The following is a 16387-nucleotide window of genomic DNA, read 5'->3' as shown; positions in this document are numbered from 1 at the left end:
CAGGCGCCCCTTTTTAGAACTTTTTTAAACGCTCTCTTCTGGGCCTGTTTCTCCAGAGCCAGGGCCTCATTTGCAGACACTACTTCAGATCGTCGTCGCTTTCAGTCTTAACGTCTTTTACTCCAGCGCGACCCCGGCTGCCACAGCAACACACTTCACCACTTTCACTTTGTGGGGGGCCCCCCTTTCCCAGGCACTTGACACTTTCCTCAGACCGCATTCCAATCTCGAGCGCGGGGAGTTCGCGGAAGTACCTTGCCTCATTTCCGCCTCGCAAAGCGATTGGCCCAAGAGTCCTTCCCTCGGGTTTGAGCCCACAGCTCGCGCCAAGACCCGGCGCGCAGTGATGACGACATCGGGCCGCGGCGGCGACGACTGTGAGACTGGGAAGGCTTCCGGGGCCGGTCTGGTCGCTGAGAGCCGCTGTCATGGCGGCCATTCTGTGGGGCTTCTTTTTCGTCCTTCTGCTGTTGCTATCAGGGGATACCCAGAGCTCGGAGCTGCCTGGGGCTACGGCCGATGGGTCAGGAGGGATTGGGGTCGGCATAGGAGATCGCTTCAAGATTGAGGGACGTGCGGTTGTTCCAGGGGTGAAGCCCCAGGATTGGATCTCGGCAGCCCGAGTGCTGGTAGACGGAGAAGAGCACGTCGGGTTCCTTAAGTGAGCATCCTGTGGGCAGCGGGAAAGAGGTTGGCGTGGAAGCCGGAAGGGAATTCCCTCTAGGAGAGCCAGGTGTCAGGAGCTGACGACGTCGCTGTCGGAGGGTGAAGGGGCGGGCGCCGTTAGCGGTGTGTGCTGGGAGACCTTGGGGGGGGGGGGCAGCCCGACGCTTCCCCCCCCCCCCCCGTTTCCCCCTCACTCCACTCCCTGGACCTCGGAAATGAGGATGGCAGGTGCTTGCCCCCGGGCCAGCGCAGTGGGGTCAGTTTTCTTCAATTCCATTTTTGCCACATACGGGGTCGACCTCTCTTGGGCACTGGGGACAGGTGGGCCCCTTGTTTGTCTCATGCTGAATTCTTTGCATCTCATCTAGCTTCCATGGAATCTGGCCTTTTTTTTTTTTTTTTTTTTTTGCATTCGTTTCAGTCTTTTGGCAGCTTGATTTGTGTAGAAAGATGCTAAAAACAAGTGGGAATTCTCAAAGCCCAAAGGGACTTCTATGATGGCATAGATGGGAGGCTAACGTTGCCGCTTCTCAAATTAATGGGCCCTGAAGTCCCTAATCAAAGCACCGTTTTTTTTTTGCCTGGAGGTGGGATTGTTGTTCTTTTTTTTACAGTTGAATTCATCGAGGGATTTGCAACATTACACTTGCTGGTATTTATGTGAGACTGGGGTTTCTCTACATTTGCTTATAAGCTTCTGTCTTTTCTAGCTATTAGCAGAATAGGATTTCAGCCTATATTAAAGGACCTGGTGAATTTATTAGCACTCTAGTTTTGCAGCAGCCTGCTTTTCAGATGTTTAGGCACAAATGTGATGTTTTGTATCTTTCAATCGCTTCTTGGGAGGTGAAACTACAAACTGAAAGAAAATTTTTAGGAAAGGAAATGTTTCTCTGATAGGTTTGTCCACCAGCAAATGATATTTGAAACCCAGACAACTTAAATGTGGACACTTCTAAATCTGATTTGCAGATATTCAGATCATCCAGGTGCTGTTGAATGAGAATTTGAATCCCAGATTAATAGATAATGACAACAAGGTTACAATCAGTATTTTGATGCTATTTGTCTTTGCGAATCTGGTATTCTTTAGAGTTTGCCCTAAGTAATGATGTTTTAATGAAAATACTCTCTTAAGCCTTGGAAAACTAGCCTAAGTTGACCATTTGGCTTCTCTTTTCTGCAGTATATAATTACTTTAAAAACCATAAAATTTTTTTTTTAATTTTAAAATAATGTGTATGCTGTGGCACCTGGGTGGCTCAGTTGGTTAAGGCTTGGACTCTTGATCTCAGCTCAGGTCTTGATCTTATGTTTTTTTAGTTCAAGCCTGGCATTGGGCTTCACACTGGGCTTGAAACCTACTTAAAAAAAATTAAAATATGTATAAATATTCTGTTTATTGAAGAAAACATAACAAGTTAGGGGTAGCAAGCCTTAACATTTTGTTGTATATTTTGCAGTCTTTTTGTAATCATATGACCTGTTTTTAATAGTAAAATATATAGTACTTTGTAACTGTTTTTTTTTTTTTTCCGGTTAATATTTTGTGAGCAGCTTCTGATACCATTTCATGTTCTTCCATTTGTATGTAGAAAGCTTAAAATTAATGTGAGGAGCTTATGGTGGGAAACTTGTCCAAAGAGGGATAGGTAATTTTTCTTGTACGTGTTATGCATAACTAGCATGCAGTTTTATGTTTGTGGGAGGTGGCATCGGTCTTGGCTAATGGAGATGAGGGGAGTTTTGACTGAGGATGCTTCGTGCCACTTCTTGCTCTCATCACTGTGTACATAAATCATAATCTATTTAGACATCTTCTTTTTGGGGTCATTTAGGTAGTTTTCAGTTTTTTGACATAGTAAAATTCTGCACGATACTTTTTTGGAACTTTTTATTATGGAAAATTGCAGGCATACGCTAAAATAAACAGTAGTTTAGTGAATACTTAGGTACCCATCCCAGTCTACCATTTTTTTTTAGTGTCTCCTCTGTACTTAATTTTTTTCCCTGGAATATTTAAATATGACCCTAAACATCATATAATTTCACGTGAAAAAACATAATTATGTGTCTCTAAAAGATAAGGGCTTGAAAAAAACCCCACAATACTATTACTGATTTAATAAAGTAAATAATAATGCTATAACTTCATCTAATACCTCGTTCATTTATCTGAAAAATGCTTTTATGTATTCTTTAAATCAGGATCCAACAAGGCTTACATATTGCAGAGTCCATTTGTAAAACCAAGTTTTAAAATTTCATTATAAAATTTGTATATTATCTTTCTAAAGTAAAATATTTACTGTAGGTTGAAAAATAGATTTGCTTTTTCCTTTGGGCAGTTCTGTTATTTGCATTGCACAGTCATTGCTTTAATTAATTTTTTCTGGACCTAGAAAAATGCTTTGAAATTTTGTTCACTGAGGGTCCTGTGAAGAAGCAGAAGATACACTCAAATTAGAATAATTCCAGGAAAGTCGAATGAAAGGATTAAACAGTATAGTCGTGGTGTAGGGAAACCAGATTTTACAGTACTCTAGAGTTTACAGCCTCAAGGCTATTATCACCTCTGAGCTTGAAGGATGTAGGGGAAGTAAAGTTTACTGGGACGTAGAAGAAAGGACTGCCTTGAGAGGAGCAGTGTCACTTGACAAAACAAGTCACAGGTGGCTTCTCAGGGAGAAAGCTGGGGAAAAATACGCTAAGCTCATGTTCTTTCTTTCCTTCCTCCAGTCTGCAAAGAGAAGGGTGGAGAGTGGGTCCGAAGGGCAAATGAAAGACATCCAGCCCAGTAATAAGTGAACTTGATGTTTTACTTTTTTTTTATGTTTATTTATTTGAGAGAGAGTGGGGGAGGGGCAGAGAGAAAGAGAATCCCAAGCAGGCTCCACAATATCAGCACAGAGCCCGACGAGGGGCTTGATCCCACAAACTGTGAGATCATGACATGAACTAAAATCAAGAGTTGGACGCTTAACCGACTGAGATTCTCAAGCAGGCTGGTGTCTTTATTTCGATTCTGTTTTAGTTTAGTTTGTGTTTTGAAGTAGCAAGGAATATGTTTTCCTCTTACATTTTAGTAAATATTGTGCATGTTGCAGAATCAATTACTGCTTTAGCTTTGAGAGAGTCTAATGATTTAAGAAAGATTATTTAATATATTATGCTGAGAATTATCTGATAAAGCCAATCCTTTTAGGATCATTTGTTTCCTAAAACAGAAACTTCTTTTTCCTCAGAATGTCAGTTTTCATTATCAAAACAAGTTAATTTTGATCTATGAACCTGAAATTATCAGCTCTTGATGGAATGGTTTTCTAAGTCTAGAAGACTTAGAAGAAATCATTAAGGAAAAGGCAGGTGGTTTTAACTACATAAACATGTTAGACTTTTTTAAAAAACATTTTTTTTTAACGTTTTATTTATTTTTGAGACAGGGAGAGACAGAGCATGAACAGGGGAGGGTCAGAGAGAAGGAGACACAGAATCTGAAACAGGCTCCAGGCTCTGAGCTGTCAGCACAGAGCCCGATGCGGGGCTCGAACTCATGGACTGCGAGATCATGACCTGAGCCGAAGTCGGCCGCTTAACCAACTGAGCCACCCAGGCGCCCCTGTTAGACTTTTATATATCCAAACTAAAGTAACCAAAGTAGATGGGAGCTATTTGTAACAAGTGGAACAAATGGTACTTAATACCCCATTTTTTAGAAAGAAAGACAACAAAATGCAAACAAAAACTAGAAAAAAAAGCCATTTATTTTTAAAAATCAATTAATTTATTGTTTAATATACGTCCACGTTAGCATATAGTGCAACAGTGATTTCAGGAGTAGATTCCTTAATGCCCCTTACCCATTTAGCCCACCCCGCCTCCCACAACCCCTCCAGTAACTCTCTGTTCTCCATATTTAAGAGTCTTTTATGTTTTGTCCCCCTCCCTGTTTTCGTATTGTTTTTGCTTCTTTCCCTTATGTTCATCTGTTTTATATCTTAAATTTCTCATATGAATGAAGTCCTATGATATTTATCTTTCTCTGACTGGCTGATTTCGCTTAGCATAATACCCTCTAGTTCCATCCACATAGTTGCAGATAGCAGGATTTCATTCTTTTTGATTGTTGAGTAATACTCCATTGTATATGTATATATATACCACATCTTCTTTGTCCATTGATCTATCAATGGACATTTGGGCTCTTTCCATACATTGACTATTGTTGATAGTGCTGCTGTAAACATTGGGGTGCATGTGCCCCTTCAAAACAGCACACATGTATCCCTTGGGTAAATACCTAGTAGTGCAATTGCTGGGTCGTAGGGTAGTTCTATTTTAATTTTTTGAGGAACCTCCATACCATTTTCCAGAGTGGCTGCACCAGCTTGCATTCCCACCAGCAATGCAAAAGAGATCCTCTTTCTCTGCATCCTCACCAACATCTGTTGTTGACTGAGTTGATAATGTTTGCCATTCTGACAGGTGTGAGGTGGTATCTCATTGTGGTTTTGATTTCTATTTCCCTGATGATGAGTGATGTTGAACATTTTTTCGTGTGTCGGTTGGCCATCTGGATGTCTTCTTTGGAGAAGTGTCTATACATGTCTTTTGCCCATTTCTTCACTGGATTATTTGGGTTTTGGGTGTTGAGTTTGATAAGTTCTTTATAGATTTTGGATACTAACCCTTCATCTGATGTGTCATTTGAAAATATCTTCTCCTATTCCGTCAGTTGCCTTTTAGTTTTGCAGATTGTTTCCTTCGCTGTGCAGAAGCTTTCTTATTTTGATGAGGTCCCAGTAGTTCATTTTTGCTTTTGTTTCCCTTGCCTCTGGAGACGTGTTGAGTAAAGTTGCTGCGGCTGAGGTCAAAGAGATTTTTGCCTGCTTTCTCCTTGAGGATTTTGATGGCTTCCTGTCTTACATTTAGGTCTCTCATCCATTTTGAGTTTATTTTTGTGTGTGCTGTAAGAAAGTGGTTCACGTTCATTTTTCTGCATGTCTGTGTCCAGTTTTCCCAACACCAGTTGCTGGAAGAGACTGTCTTTATTCCATTGGCTATTGTTTCCTGGTTTGTCAAAGATGAGTTTGTGGGTCCATTTCTGGGTTTTCTATTCTGTTCCTTTGATCTGAGTATCTGTTTTTGTGCCAGCCATTTTTTTTTAATTAAGAAGTTGTTGCAGGGTATTGCAAAATGGGAACCCTAATACTGTAGTAATAATGTAAAGTGGTAATTTCCCTTGAATGAAGATATGGCTTCAGAATTGGAACTGTGTTCCTGTTATATCACTGTCTCATAGAAGGAATTAGAAGTATTTTCTATGTCAGGATTCTCTGCTCCTGTGGAGTGCTCTGGGCTATTTTCAGAAGTCTGGCAGTGTGATTATGGAAGCTGAAGTGTAGGGACAATTCTTGCCAGTTTTTTGTGGGGTTTTGTTTGTTTGTTTTTTCTTTTGCTAATTGCTCTGAACATCATTTTGGGCGGAGTTGATTTAGGAGTTAACATGATTTAAAAGAAGAATACAAGCTATTGATCCAAAGTGTCTAAATACGATTTTCATTTTTCTAGGACAGATGGGAGTTTTGTGGTTCATGATATACCTTCTGGATCTTATGTAGTAGAAGTTATATCTCCAGCTTACAGGTTTGATCCTGTCCGAGTGGATATCACTTCAAAAGGAAAAATGAGGTAAGGGTACCTGATGTAGTTTTTACTAAAGGATAGACTACTGAATACCTCCTATATTCCTTTTGGATTTTATAGTTAGGATTGAAAAGTTTTCTCATTTAAACTACAGGTATTCCTTAAAACAATTAAAATATCCTTATATTGTTTTTAATTTAAAAATTTTTCTCACTCTGTTCCCCCTAAAATATCCTTATATTGATGTGTGTGTGCGTGTGTGTGTGTGTGTGTGTGTGTGTGTGTGTGTGTGTGTGTGTGTGTTTTGAGAGAGAGGATGCAAGTGAGCAAGAGGCAGAGAGAGAGAGAGAGAATCCCATGAGGGGCAGAGAGAGGGGTGGGGGAGAGAGAGAGAGAAAAGCGGCTTTTACCCAAAGCGGGGGCTGGTGTTCACCTGAAGCAGGCTCACCTGATTGGGACTCAAACTCACAAACTATGAGATCGTGACCTGAGCTGAATGAAGTCAGATACTTAACGACTGAGCCACCCAGGTGCCCTCCTTATATTGTTTTAATCTGTGCATTGATAATATTATAAAGTTGAACTTCCTCCTTCTCTGCTTTAAAATTTATTTTAAAGCTCCTTTATATGAGTATATAGAGAAGAGGCAAGATTACCTACTATGAGAGCAAAAGCCCTATAGAAGTTGTAATTGAAATGGGATTCCTAAAGTGGGAAATAATTTAACTTTTCTAAATTAGAAATATTAATCGTCCCCTGTTTCTCATTGGGATATTTTCATAATACCCTTAATACCTATGTAATAGTTGTATTGATCTAGAAATTTCTACAGTTCGTTCTTTCTGAAATATTTAGTGTGCAGTGGAAATTTGGTTTTATTTGAGAAAACTGATTATATTGTAAGTTTATATCTACGTGAGGATCATGATAAGAAGAGAAGAAAGGGCAGTATCAGAGGCTGGCAGACTAGGAAAAAATTTCAGAATTTCTAAGTAGATGAACACATGCTTTGAAGTTGAGGAGAAAAGAATGCTGGACAAATTCAGGCTGTGTGTGGAATACCACAAATCCATTTGCAGTTGGAATCCGTTGTATAGATGTCCACAGTGTTCAGATTCCTTCTGTTGTAACTCCAGTTTATTGGTTTATTTTTTTTTTATTGTCCCATGCCAGTAGTTGTCTCTTTGGCCTAATGACCAGGAAATATATGAAACAATTTTATTTATTTGCTTTTTTTTTCTAGCTTTATTGAAGTATGATGACAAATATGAAAGAATTTTGAGTGGTTATGTCTTTTCTTTGCAAAATAACTCTTTGTTGCAGTAATAAAGCACAGGTCTCGCAAAGGCAAAAATAATTTTGGGGTTCGAGGAACTCTGTTTTATGACTGACCTTTTTGGTATATGTTCCAAAAATATTTAGGTTGATTTGTAGAGACTCCAAGTTGAGCTGATCTAATAGAGATATGTTCAGTTAGTACCATAATATTTACATTGGCATTAATGTTTATGCCTAAAATGTTTTCTTCTTTCTTTGCCTTTTTTTGGTTTTTTATGGACATTGAAAGTTTGAAAAGTATAATATGTAAATATGGTATAGTTCACATAGAGTGAGCCACACGTAGAACTGTCTCATCCTTTATATCAGCTGAATATTAGTCCATTGATGCTGATGCCCATTAATGGACAGGTAGGGTTTTCTTTCTCCTCTTTTAACATGTGTGGTGAACAGAGATGATTATTTGGTAGTAATTTAAATTCTTGACATTATCATGAAACTAATGATGCCACTAAGAATACATTCTTTAAAAACAAATTACTTTCCCCCTATTTGAAGTTAAATTGTTGTCTTAGAATAGTCTAGTTTGTCCAAATTCTAATCGTATTTCTTGCTGTTGGCTATTTAGAGCAAGGGTGAAGCTTGAACTGAAGGTAATGTCTTGTAAATATGTTTATAAATATCTTTTGATAGAATAAATGAATTGTTTCAGAGTAGATGAACCTTATTAGGTATCAAATTTCTCATGTCTTAAAGGCATAAAGATTTTTAAGGAAATATATAGGTAAAATTCTAATGTTAAATTTAAACTTTAAAGGACTTATGACTTTGTATATATTTTAGAATTGGAAGCTTGGAGATGGGTGGGTGTGTTGATTGCACTATGCTTATATACACATTTAAGTTTTTTTTTTTAATATTGAAAACAGTACTGGAGGAAATGAGTTGTTAAAAGGGGATATTTGTCTGTTAACACCTATAATTTTTATTTACTTTTGCTCTGAATTTTGCATTAAGTAGTTTAAGCAAATAGAAATATTTTTCTGTATATAAAGTTTTTTGCTTTTTGCTTTGGGTAAAGAGTACTTCCTGCTTTAGCATTTAAGGACTGGTTGCAGCAGTGGGATTCATATTCTCAGTTCCATTCCTGATGATTGGATGCCTGAAGCATAGGTAAAAAAACGAGGCTCTTATCATTTTAATAATTGGGGGTGGAACAAAATGGAGAGCAGAGTGGGATTCATATAAAATCCTCATATTCTTGACCAATATTTTGTAAGCATGCATGGTAACATGACAGACATTTCCTTTTAAATATATAGCTCCCAGAAGAGCAAGGGAAATCCCTGGGGGACAAACCATAAACCACTTTCCTACCTGGGGGTTTTGATATTCTAACCAAAATGCTTAGATTTTATTAGCAGTATGTAGGTAAGAGGTAAGCCTTAGGCTTGCTTTGGGCGAGAATTAGATCTAAGACTCGATTCCCCCTTTGACTCTTGGCATTAAAATCCACTAGTCTCCCAATCTAGCCCTGGCCTTTTGAAGGGGAAAATCTCTCCTGAAATTTGATAGTCACAGTCCTCCCTCACTGAAATTTGGGGTGTGAACTTATTACTTCCTGCATGATCCAGAAACTTTCAAGCTGTGCAATTAACAAGATCATCCCTGGTCATAATCCTGAACTCCTGGTGAAGACAAATGCATAAACTCTCTGTAGGGAGATATTCTCTTTTCAGGCCCACACATAAATAAAGTTATCAAATACCCAAGAAAACAATGTACATTGAGTCAGCAGATGAATTAGATATATAAGAACCTTAAATAATAGGATTATTGGATATGGACTATGAAATAGTTTAAAGTATATTTAAAATGCCTAAACAAATAAAAGATCTATTGTTGTAAGAGTAAGATACTACAAAAACAGACCATTGATATTTGAAAAAGAATAAAATAGAACTTCTACAATAAATACAGGCTTTGGAATACAAAATTCAATGCATATGTTAAACAACTGAACAGAGGTTTGGTGAACTGGAAGACAGATAGGAAAAAAGTTACCCAGAATACAGTACACATAAAGGAATGGGCACTGTGAAAGAATTTAACAAGATGCAGAGTAAAAAATGAAAAGGTCTAGAGGCACCTAGGTGGCTCAGTTGAGTGTCCGACTTTGGCTCAGGTCATGAACTCACGGTTCGTGAGTTTGAGCTCCACATTGGGCTTGCTGCTGTCAGGCTGTCAGCCTGTCAGCTCAGAGCTGGCTTTGGATCTGGTCTCCCCCCTCCCCTCCCCTGCTTGTGCTCTGCCAAAAATTTAAAAAAAGAAAGAAAGAAAAAGTTCTAACTGGTGTCAAATAGAAGTTCAGGGAGGAAATGAGAGAGAAAAGAGGAGGTAGTTTTCAAAAAGTAGACTGGAACATGTATGAACATGTTGAGAGTTTCGATTAAAATTAGTGACATCTCTGGTGAAAATGTAGTGTTACCTATGGTACTTTTGCAGGACTTTCTTAAATCATAATTTTTTTTCTGCAAAATTTTAGACTTAAAAATTGGGTGTGCTCATTAATGCATATCTCAGACAGCCAAAGAAATAAAATACAACATTTTTGTATATTTATAACAAAATTAATTTATTACTAAATATAATCAAAGAGCTTTAGAGTTAGAAGAATTCTAAAAGAGCTTTTGATATATCCAGAGAAGAACTTGTCTAGCCCCACAGGACTAGGTAATAACAAGAGTTACAGCTAGAAACTAAGTCTCTCTCTCTCTCTACATTTTGCTAAATATTTTAGAAATACAGATAAAGCTACTTTAATCCAATTTTTAAGATCAAAAGTTTAGATGCCAAAGCATTTTAGAAAAATGGTAATTTTAAAGGTAATTATAAGGCATTGTTAATATAAGCAGTTCTTTTAACTAGTAATGTTTCTGATAAAATTACTGATGCTTTTTTCATGTTGCTTCATCAGAGCAAGATATGTGAATTACATCAAAACATCAGAAGTGGTCAGACTTCCCTATCCTCTCCAAATGAAATCTTCAGGCCCACCTTCTTACTTTATTAAAAGGGAATCGTGGGGCTGGACAGACTTTCTAATGAACCCAATGGTATGTATCAGGCTACAGTTAAACATCTTTACAAATCTCTAATTTGAATCTAGGAATTTGAAAATTTCTAGCCCCTCTGAGAAAGAAAGCTGAGGTCAGATTGTTAGATGAAAGGATAATTGTGAAGTTTATTGATTTCATAAAAATAGTAGCTTTAGGAATACTAATGAAAAGAATATGGTGAGAATTGCACAATAGATTTGATATTGAAATGTGCAACAGAAATGGGATAAATACTTATTTATGATGAAATGTTTTAAAATTTAAATGGAATAAGAGTATGTGGTAAGTCCCATGGAGTTAGCAGTCTCATCCTTCATACTACCTGCATGTAAGTCCACTGATGAATGTGCCATCATTTATTAATCAGCTACTATTGATGGCTTGAGTAAGAGTCTTTCTCCTTTTTTCACATGTGTGGTAAACAGAGAATTTTTTCTGTGGTAATTTAAATCCCTGGTATGAAGTGCTCGCTTCGGCAGCACATATACTAAATCCCTGGTATGAAAATGATGTTATGGTATCCATTAATAATAAATCACTAATAGAATACATTCTTTAGAAACAAATTGACTTTTTTTTCCTGCTTCTGGAAGTTGAATTATTATCTTGTAATTGTCTAAGTGGTGATCATAGTCCTTGCTGATGGCTATTTAGATCACAAACAGGAATATTTGGGGACTGTACATTTTTTGAGAGGAATAAATAGTACCTAGAATCTGCTATCAGGAGTAAAGAAGCAGGAAGGTAGAGTGGATAGGAGAAACCAGCAATGAGGTTCCAAAGTTTATTGAGAAATAGATTCCATGTTCTCATTTCTGAAATTCATGGAAACATATACAGTGCTGAAGCTTCTAGGTCATTTTTCAAAACTAGTCACCTAGTACTATATTGCAGTCTTGAGAGAATGTACATTAAACGGGCAATATAATATTTTCTTCAAGAACCATAAAGTCATCTGGAAAGAGACCAGCTGGGTCGCTATTCCCAATGCCAGACTGCAGATTGAAGAAAGTGAATAGATAGTTACGTTTGCAAATGGTTTGTGTTAAAACTGTAAGCACAAATATAAAGCGAGGTGTCTATAAATTCCAAATCCACATAGATAAGGCTCTTCTCTATAGTAGTCAGACATTGATTAGCGCCTGTATCATACAGGCTGAATGAGTAGATTTGAGGTGGTGCTGCTAGGTTTATTCTATATATAACATATGAATCTTTAATTTCATCATGGGTTGTTAAATGCAGATTTTATTCTGCCGTTAAAGGGGAAAAACATTTTCTGGATTTCTTTTTTTCTTCCATAGGTTATGATGATGGTTCTTCCATTATTGATATTTGTGCTTCTGCCCAAAGTGGTCAACACAAGTGATCCTGACATGAGACGGGTAAGGTGATTGCCCCCACTGTGAATTTTTGAACCATATTCCAATGCCTGAATCATTCACTGTGGCTGAATGGCTTTGGTTTTTTAGCTTTATCCTAATTCCCAAGCCAAATTCATTCAGAGGTTGTATTAATACAGTATTATGTTCCTGGTATTAGTTAGTTGTTTCCATTGGACCAGATAAATTCAGTTGGTTCTGCCTGATAAAAGCCTGGGTCTCTTCGTACAGCTAAAACACTGCTTAGTACTGCTCTCTTTGTGCCTCACTTGTTAAATAGTTGAAATGCATAATAATCCTGGTAGTCCAATCCAAATAGTTTGCAAAATGATAGCTTCTTACAATTTACCTTTACTTTACAAAACTCTTCAGAGTACACATTTAGTTTATGTGTTCAGACACACACGCACACAAATTTGGATAACCAAGGGAAGAAAATAGAATAGCGACTTCCAGACTCTTTACCCCCAAATTATACTGGTTTGGCAATGGGCAGAGGATTGCCAAATAAGATGCTTCAAATTTAGTGCCACTACTTTGTGTCTCTGAAATACTGGCTTCCATAAAATCTTCAGAATTTTTTTTAAACCATTGTTTTTCTTCCACCTGGAAATGATTAACAAATACCTCCTGAGTTCTAAGTTTTTCCACTGTATGTAATATATTGATGTGTTGACACCTTATTTTTGCTGAATGAACATTTATTAATCAATGTTTAGGTTATGGATACTGGGGATACAAAAATGAATTGTATATCATCCCTGTTGCTAATGAGTTCAGAGTCAAGAGTAGGAAATAGCATGGCTTTATAAAATACTTTCTCTTGCTGTCAGAGGATTGTGGGTGTATGGGTGAGGGAGTGTATTTGTGTTTTAAATGGGAAAATAAGATATGCATAAAATAAATAAAAATACTTGCTGAGGTAGTAGGTGATTAAGTTCTGTAGAAGGCAAGGCATTTTATTCCAAGCTGGAACAGCAGAAAAAGCTTCATGATTAAAGAAAGTTTTAAGATATTTCATAATGTCTTATTGCCAAATTTGACATCTTTGCTTCAGTGTTGGTCAGAAAGTATACATCCTATGTAATCCTGGTATCTGTTAAGCCAGGTAACTCTCTGTGGCATCAATAGAAGGAAACATTAGAGGTCACATTGGATTAAAAGTTCATTCCTTGCAAAGTGCTTTGCACATAGTAAGCAGTATAAAAAGTTCTTTATTCAAGAGCTTCAGAATTGAACAGATTAAAACATAGATTTGATGATATATTTTTGCAGGGTCTCAAGACTTGTTACAATATATATTTGATTATGAGGGCATGTTAACTTTTTTTTCGGGGGGAGCATGTTAACATTTTTGATTTATGCTTATAATGTTTCTTTTCCTGTCCATATCTGTAAAAGCACATTCTTCTTGAGAACCCATGTATAAATTCTACCTTTGGAGAGAAAGCCTAAGCTAATATCCTAGTGGTGTCCAACTTTACATGAGAGATAATATAATATTTGCTATTTTTTCCATGTGTGAACTAATACTATTTTAAGTTCATTTTTGGAATGTTACATAAAATTCATATGTAGCATATATTACATCAATATTGTTGAAGGTAGAACAATACTTTATTGATTGTTGGCTAAATAGAGAGAGGACAAAACCTCAAAATAAAAGTGCCAGATCCTTATGAGGTCCTGCCAGTGACTTGTTTGTAACATTTTTATTGCTGGCTTTAGATGCTGTTAAGGTCCATAGTAGTATTCATAGATTTACTACTAAGGGCCTTAGGAATTAAGTGTTGGAAATGCTGTAGTTATTTTCCGAACTTTTCTAATAGCCTTGATATATAATTAAAGATTGATATTCTTTTTTTAAATGATTTTTTATTTATTTGAGAGAGAGAGTGCGAGCAGGGGAGGGACAGAGAGAAAATCCCAAGCAGGCTTTCGTGCTATTAGCACAGAGCCCCGCACAGAGCCCCACACAGAGCTCAAACTCACAAACCATGAGATCATGATCTGAGCTAAAATCAACAGTTGACCACTTAACTGACCGAAACCCCCAGGCACCTCTGATATTCTTATTTATATGCATTTAAAGAAAGCATGAGTTTAAGAAAACACTCATTTAGGGGCGCCTGGGTGGCCCAGTAGGTTAAGCGTCCAACTCTTGATTTCGGCTCAGGTCATGATTTCACAGTCATGAGATCGAGCCCCCTTAAGAGTCTCTCCCTTTGCCTCTCCCCTGGTTGTGCTCACACTGTCTCTCTCTCTCTCTCAAAAGGTAAAAAAAAAAATTTAAAAAGGAAAGAAAACACCCATTAAAACAGTAAGAAAGCATTTTTATTTATTTATTTATTTATTTATTTATTTATTATTTAATGTTTATTTTTGAGAGAGAGAGAGAGCGAGTGAGCAGAGGAGGGGCAGAGAGAGAGGGAGACACAGAATCCAAAGCAGGGTCCAGGCTCTGAGCTGTCAGCACAGAGCCCAACATGGGGCTTGAACTCATGGACTGCGAAATCATGACCTGAGCCAAATTTGGCTGCTTAACCAACTGAGCCACCCAGGCGCCCCAGAAAGCATTTTAATCAGAAAACATAAAATAACGGGCACCTGGGTGGCTCGGTTGAGTGTCCACCTCTCAATTTTGGCTCAGGTCATAATCCTAGGGTCATGTGATTGAGCCCCATTTCAGGCTCAGCACTGAGCATGGAACTTATGGGACCTGCTTAGGATTCTCTCTTCCTTTGCCCCTCTCCCCACTTCATGGTGTCTCTCTCTCTCTGTCTCTCTCTCTCTCTCTGTCTCTCTCTCTCTCTCTTTCTCTTTCTAAAATTAAAAAAAGAAAAGCATAAAATGAGATGACAGGAATATGGTCACATATAATAATAGAAAGTACTGTTTATGAAAACATAAGCCAAATCAAACCCTAGGCAAGATTTATTGGACATTTATTAAAGGATCACAAAGCTTAGTAGTATAAAGGAGGTATGAAACATGGTTTCTAAAAGGATACAGGTGTGCTGATTCATAGGGGCACATGTACCCCAATGTTTATATTTATAGCAGTGCTATCAACAATAGCCAAATTGTCAAAAGAGCCCAAATGTCCATCAACTGATGAATGAATGAATCAAAAAGATGTGATTTATATACACAGTGGAATGCCAGTCAGCAATGAGAAAGAATGAAATCATGCCATTTGCAACAACGTGGATTGAACTAGAGGGTATTATGCTAAGTGAAATAAGTCAGTCAGAGAAAGACAGATATATGTTTTCACTCATATGTGGATCCTGAGAAACTTAACAGAAGACCATGGGGGAAGGGAAAGGGGAAAAATAGTTTCAAACAGAGAGGGTGGCCAACCATAAGAGACTCTTAAATACAGAGAACAAACCGAGGGTTGATGCGGGGAGTGGGGGCGGGCAGGGCTTGGGGAGGTGGGGAAAATGAGTGATGGGCATTGAGGAAGGCATTTGTTGGGATGAGCACTGGGTGTTGTATGTAAATGAAGAATCATGGGAATCTACTCCCAAAGCCAAGAGTACACTATGTACACTGTATGTTAGTTAACTTGACAATAAATTAGGTGAATGAAAGAAAGAGAAAAGGAAGAAAGAAAAAGAAAGAAAGAAGAAAAGAAAGAAACATGGTTTCTGAAGTCCTATTGGGTATAACATTGCTGAGAACCAGTAGCTCCTACTTGTTCTATTCCTCTTCTTCCTTGATGGAAATATTAGTTGTTAAATGACTTGAAGGATCCCAGTGCCTTTTGTATTATTGTACTTTGTCTTCTTGCAGGAGATGGAACAGTCAATGAATATGCTGAATTCCAACCATGAACTGCCTGATGTTTCTGAGTTCATGACAAGACTCTTCTCTTCAAAATCATCTGGCAAGTCGAGCAGCGGCAGCAGTAAAACAGGCAAAAGTGGGGCTGGCAAAAGGAGGTAGTTGGACAGTCCAGAGATAGCATTTGCACAGACATGGCCACACTGGGTGACATCCAAGCCTTGAGGGAAAACCGTGAAGCAACTACTGTAAACTTGAGTCATCCTTAAAGTTGATCTCTTATAACTGTTGTGTGTGGTAATTCTTTAGCACGTGTTTTGTACTTGGTACACAAGAAAACCCAGCTTTCATCTTGTGTCTGTATAAGGTCAATATTGATGTCACTGAATTAATTACAGTGTCCTATAGAAAATGACATTAATAAATTATATGAAGTTCTATACATTATGTATATTAAAATGTCTTAATCCAGAGATAGAATTATCTTGTCATTTCTTCTTTACTTGA

The 16387-nt window shown here is 37.7% G+C and overlaps 1 protein-coding gene across 1 annotated transcript; it reads left to right on the top strand.

The window, feature by feature from the left end:
- Window positions 1–340: 340 nt before the first annotated feature.
- EMC7 (ER membrane protein complex subunit 7) lies at window positions 341–16360 on the top strand. The gene is made up of 5 exons (XM_007087477.3): window positions 341–661; window positions 6238–6357; window positions 10568–10706; window positions 12014–12094; window positions 15890–16360. The coding sequence occupies exons 1-5, from the start codon at window positions 429–431 to the stop codon at window positions 16040–16042; spliced, it is 726 nt and encodes a 241-aa protein (XP_007087539.1). The 5' UTR covers window positions 341–428; the 3' UTR covers window positions 16043–16360.
- The last annotated feature ends 27 nt before the right edge of the window (window positions 16361–16387 follow it).

The sequence above is a fragment of the Panthera tigris genome, chromosome B3, assembly GCF_018350195.1.
Source record: "Panthera tigris isolate Pti1 chromosome B3, P.tigris_Pti1_mat1.1, whole genome shotgun sequence".
NCBI lineage: Eukaryota > Metazoa > Chordata > Mammalia > Carnivora > Felidae > Panthera > Panthera tigris.
The sequence above is the reverse complement of the archived record's forward strand: the minus strand, read 5'-3'. Positions and strand labels throughout refer to the sequence as shown.